The 6069-nt window shown below is 42.7% G+C and overlaps 1 protein-coding gene across 1 annotated transcript; it reads left to right on the top strand.

The window, feature by feature from the left end:
- Positions 1 to 1103: 1103 nt before the first annotated feature.
- Positions 1104 to 6069, top strand: PFN4 (profilin family, member 4). The gene is made up of 4 exons (XM_009697379.1): positions 1104 to 1220; positions 2847 to 2984; positions 4157 to 4246; positions 6040 to 6069. Exons 1-4 carry the CDS (start codon positions 1104 to 1106, stop codon positions 6067 to 6069), a joined length of 375 nt encoding a protein of 124 aa, XP_009695681.1.

The raw sequence follows: 6069 nt of genomic DNA, 5'->3' as shown, positions 1-6069 counted from the left end.
CCAGCCCGGCCCTCCCAAGCCCTGCGGCCTTCTGCCGGGCTTTGTGTGGCCACGAACCCCTAACCGGAATGCCTCTTACTCCTTCTCGGGTTATAATGTAAATACATCCTTATTGCTCGGCACTTAGTAATAAATGCTCTAGCCTGATGTCTCTATGACAGGCTGTTCACTAAACTCCCTGATAGCTTTATTTAATTGCAATATTAATGTTATTTCCAATACCCTCATGTAAAAAACAAACCCTTCTAGGTTACACAGCCATAAAGCCACAAGGTTTATCCAGAGTTAATTTACTAAATTCTATTACAAGATTTAATACGTTATCATGTATTGCTGACTTCGTGAAACTAAAATTGAAACTGATGGCCGTACTCTAGTCATAACAAAATCCTAGTTCTCTACTAATTAATTCTGATTTGAGCACGATGGCATGAACAGAACTGCCGGTGTGCAATTTTTGCCAGCATCTAGTAGCTGACCAGGACTGAAGTAAACAAGATGCCTATTGGCAATTCTCTGAAGATTTAATCAGCATTTAGCTTCTCTTGCTGCTGCTGACGCAGACAGGCAGAGATACAACACCATGAGAGAAATGCAAGGTTTAATGCCAAGCAACACCCCAGTAGTGTGGCACTGACCCAGAGGTCTAACAATAACAATGCTAGTGCTGACCATTTAAAAATAAAATAGTTTTTGTTTTGCGTCAAGCCTGGCCCAGATACGACTCCCAACCCCACTGTTTCTGCTCCGATCTGCTGACTGTAGCAAGTTTTATCTTGTTACTTAGTGTTTTCACTGTGGAGGGTCTCCTCAGTGAGAGGAAAATTGAATGCCAGGAAAAAAAGACCCCAGAAATACTTACACTATAAAAATGTAACTGGACTTTTATGACCTTCCTGAGAAAGGTGACCGTTTTCCTGCTGGTCTATTCTGCTGCTCTCTTGTTTTTAGCATTTTTGTTTTGTTAATTTGCTTATCTGAGGTCTAGCATTGCTTCTGCTGAAACTCCTCAATTCCACATAGAGGAAGATCTGGTTTCCAAAATAAAAGGGAAGGGGAATGAACACTTATACATCGATTTCTTTTTACAGAACAGAAGTAAAATGAACGAACTGCAGGCTTTGCTGAATGACAGTCTTATCAGAACAAAGCATGTGGAAAACGCAGCTATCATCGACATAAAGGAAAGGCAAGTCTGTGCATCCACCTTTGGCTTTAATGTAAGAGATCAAAGAGCGTCCTGGGAAGTGACAGCAGAGGTAGAAACTCTGGGAATCTATAGCACAAAGTAGAGATAATGGCAGCGAGCACAGCGCCCTACTAAATACACTTGCTTCTTTCAGCCTTCAAGACTGAGTTACAGGGGTACAGCCTAGCTGCTGTGTTGAGAGCCTGTTGTGCAAAGTTGATTGCTAATTTCACAGCTTTGATTTTGGGAAGAAAGATGCCATTTAACTGGCATTTTGAAGGAGTCCTTTTTAACCATTTTGTGCTCAGTGATTCCACCAGTAAAGCACAGGACATAGGTCCGTTCTCTGGCACTGAGACCTGCTGGCATGGAATGTGCTGTGCCCATACTAAAACCCCTAAACAGAGTAGCTCTACCGGATTGCCTATGAGGAGCGGTCCTGGGCCATTCTAATTTTGCAAACTGTGCCTCGGAATTGTTTGGGAACGTGCTTGCTGCCCTGGGCCAAAACTCTACCTGGACTGTTCTGACAGTACTTAGAACTACTCCCTGGTACCTTAAATTTACTGGTATAAACATAGCTTATCTGTTTTCATTGTCCATCAGCTGATAAACAGCAGAATAGCTGCACTTCTTATCATATCATATTATATGGCAACACTAATATGCACTCCCTGACACAGTCAGTGAACTTTCTAGGGGTTCAGAAATGCTCCCCACACCAGTCATCGTTATGTCATTGGAATGTACCACTTCATCTCCTAATCCCCATGATACCAGCTCTCAAACATTTCCAGGCAGTTTTTTCAGGGGTACATATTGATACCCTTGGCATGCTCAGAAGAATGTGTTCAGAAGATTAAGCTCTTGTTAAGATAGGCCCGTAGCTGGGGAAAAATTCTCAGCAGAGAGAGTCCACTAGGTAATAGTGACATTGTCTTTAATATGTAAATGCTCTTTAATATAACCCACAGCTTTGAGAGATGCCAGCCTGCTGGCTCTTCAGCAAGGCAGATTACATGCTGAGGTCCAGAGCAAAGTCCTCAGCCGGTGTAAATTATCACCAGCTCCACTGACTTGAAAGAATTTCAGGCCAGAAGGGATCATTGGATCATCTCGTCCAACCAGCTGAATATAAATCTGCCAAACCAGTGACCCATTACACATACACTGAGCCCAAGAGCTCACTGATGTGAATAGATTTGTGACCTGTGTAGGCTGCTCCACTGAGGCATGATGATCTGGTCTGGCCTTCCTAAAAGTTGCACTTCCCCGCTGAAGACTAAGAATATTTGAAATTGGTGTCCTTGGGTGAGCTCTGCGCAAGCCCGGGGAAGGCTGCGTCCTACCCTCTATTGCCTTTCAACAGAAGGGGCCAGTCACCAAGGGGCGCACTGCCTACCTAGAGAAGTGTCACTGAGTGATGGGACTACAGGGACAGTAATCACAGACTAAACAGATTGTTTCCAATGAGACTGAAAATATAGTGGACTGTACAGAAACTAGGTCTAGCTTCAAAAGCAGGCAGATTTCAAATTTTTTTTTTTTTTTACATCGTAATTATAATGAACTATCAAAGACAGTGGGAAAGTGGAAAGCAGTTCATCATTACAGAGAGGTGTATTTTTGGTCCATAAAACTGATTGTACTAACACAGGTGCCACCAGAGAATGCTTTAAACCTTATCTACGCTTTCTACAAGAACTTATTGCAAGTTAGAAGGGGAGGACTCTACTTCAAGGAGAAGTACTACAAATGTGTCCGCGCAGATGAGCATTCCATCTATCTTCAAAATGTATGTTGACAAGAGCTGTGGCCATCCTGAGAAATCTGGAGACTTCCTCCCTCCTTCTCTCACTGCCTGGTTACATGAATACTGTAACACAAACAGAAAGCCTCCACATGCTTCTTTCTTTCCTTCTCTCCATATCACCTTCCCAGCAGGTGTGGAATGAAATCAGTGCAGAATACAAAAGCGTCAGCTGTATAACACAAATTTAACGGGTAACACCATTCATTTCCCTAACACTAGCTGCAGCGCTTGTCATGGTCTCCTTTAAATCAGTTCATCTCCCTAAGCTGAGAAAAAACTATCACTTCATTTTTTCCTGGGTTGGTTTCTTGCCTCATTAATTAATTAATCAGGTAATAGAAGGGCTTGACAAGCCCAGGGACAGACTAAGGTAGCGGGAGCAGGTAACTGAGTCAGGAGAGAGAAGAGACAAGGTGAGCAAGTCCTTGTTCGACAGTTTGCTCGCCTTGTGGGATTCCAGCCTCAGTAATTCACCTGTGAAATTCAGAAACGGAAACTGAGGACATGGCTGCATGTGGCCATGCTCAGGATGGCAGAATTTTGTTACTATTGCCAAGTCACACATTCTGAAGTAAATACATCCAACAGGGTGTTATTGAGGTCTTCTTAATTCTTCCCCTCCCCAGTAAATCCATCCTGAAATGAGCTAAGCAACTTGCAGAAGAGGCTGAGCAGCTCTTAAATTTGGTTCAGAAAAATGCAGTACTTTGCAATGTCTTTTTCCATTCTTTATTACAAATGAGTGAGGTGGAGTTCGGGAGGTAGGGTTCATAAAGCACTGGGCATGCTTTCATGTAAATGCTAGTTATTTTATTTACATTTATCAGTGCTTTTGCAAATGACATTGAGCGCTAAGATAACACTTCCTTAAAATACTGCGCAATAACGCATTAATCAATGGAAGTGAGAATAGGCAATATCATAAAGCGTTTGACTGACTTGCTTTAATAGTCAGCAGTCTTCAGAACATGCACTGTCACTGTTTGTCTGTGTCCTGGCTTAGACTTCGAGACAGTATTTGCATTTGTTCCCCAAGAACACAGGTATATGGGCAAAGAAATTGCCTGTAATTGGCCCAAATTGTCAGGCAATATGTACACCACTGTATTTTTCTAGAACCTTGTAACATTATACCAATTTTGCATATTATCTAGCCAGATGGAGGCCTGATAGTTGTGAAGACAAAGACTTTCATCCTGCTTGCTACTTACAGAGTGGGCATGTATCCCAGTGTGTGCGTGGAAGCTGATCTGACAATGATCTGACAAATGACCAAATCCTGAAAACCTGGGAAACTGAACACAAACATGGTTATGGTTCCACAGCTAAACCCTCTCCAGCCATCTCATCCCACTGTGCTCCAAAGCCTCCATGGGTAGGAACAGGTTGCTGAACTCTCTTTCCTTGGCCATTCTGGCACAAGTTTTCTTCTATTAGTTACCCTTCAACAAAACAAGACCTAGCAGTCACATTTTCTTGACCTTGTACTCCTAATGTTGAGGTCTTAAGCACACTTTTGTAGGGCATCAGCTTTGATGCTGGGCTTCACAGCCCACTTCTTCAAAGACACATGAGCTCTCTAAGGGTCTCAGCCTTTCTCTAGGAAGCCTAGTCTCTAGAAGAAAGCTGGAGTCTCTTTTCCTAAATGTGAATCTTGAGGCATCATGAAGCTTGCTTCCTTGTCTCACAGTAACAAAGCACATCTTCTCTAACAAAAGTGCCCATTTCCTTTCCTCTCCTGGTCAAGTTCCCTTTGTGTGAGTCCTCTCTTGGGCTCAGTGTTTTAAAGACTTAGTGTTAACATCTCTTTATTCCCAGTTCGGGAATATTGCGAAACCCAGCCCTTCACAGACCAGCTGTAGAATCCTGATTGCGTCTCAAATGCAGCTTTCCCTTTGTGTGAGGTGCTGGCAAGGATTAACCACTCATCATTGTCCTTGGTCTGGGAGACAAATAACAGAGTTACACATCTTATTGCTGTAATATATGGCTGACTCCATACCAAGGATACAATCATTTTATCGCATCATCCAAATAGATAAAATGTGCAAGAGCAGCTTCCCAGAATAGCCTTGATTTTCACCATAGGTGTGATTCTAAGGAATTTCAAGGTTATTTCTAAAGAATATTTTGTAGAGCAGTAAGAGTCAATTTAATCCATGGATATGCCCATCTCCTTTGACTGAAAAGGAATGAAATTGTAGGCCCACTGTGCTCTAGCTTTTATTCCTCATTTAGATGCCTAAAAGTAAGTGGAATTAATTTGCATTTTGGGGCACAAGCTGTTTCATCTGGAATGAGCTATAAGACTCTCAGTAACATTTTTTTTTTCATCAGACATTTTTCAAAAGGCTTTTACAATTTAAAAAGCTATGATCAAGAACAGGATTTTTAGAGGCTGTAATGCAGGTTTTAAACCAAATTTGCCTGCTGCGTCCTCAGAAGCCTGGTTCTTGGCTGGTGGGTCCGTGCTGGGTGCCAGACTGGCAGAGACTGGCCTCCACTGCAGCCTCTCCCTCACACTTCACAGCCCCCACGTTTTGTTTAACCAAAACGCATCTGACTGCAGACAGGCCAGGAGAATGGGGAAGCAGATTGCCCATGTTTTTTTGATCTTTCCTATGTTCATTTCAGCCTCAACTATTAGAGAAACCTCAGGTTGCTTTATGTTATGTTCTGCTTTCTTTTGTTCTTGGCCATTGTTTTTGTCAGTGTCTCGTAGCAGGTTGAGCACAAAACCATTGTACCACCACGGCACTGCCTGGAGATCCTCGATTTTCTTGCACTCCAGAGATGATTCTGCCTCATCCCTGTCATATTTAGCAGCTGTGATGGATCTGTTAGAGATGAGGTATTATAGGTCTTTGTCACTGGCATGTATGGCCAGCACATTAACTCCAAATTTTACAAATTTTGGGAGGCATTTATGTGTGGGGCTATGAAATGAGGAACAGAGAGATTTCCCATCCTGGTAATGTTTGGCATAAGATTAAGAACAGCTTCAAGTGGTAACCTCAAGGACGCCTGCTGGGTTAAGTCTACTGAGAGCATCAACAGGAGTTTTTAA

The sequence above is a fragment of the Cariama cristata genome, unplaced genomic scaffold (genome assembly GCF_000690535.1).
Source record: "Cariama cristata isolate BGI_N322 unplaced genomic scaffold, ASM69053v1 scaffold17740, whole genome shotgun sequence".
NCBI lineage: Eukaryota > Metazoa > Chordata > Aves > Cariamiformes > Cariamidae > Cariama > Cariama cristata.
Note: the sequence above shows the minus strand (reverse complement) of the source record. Positions and strands in the feature narration are given on the sequence as shown.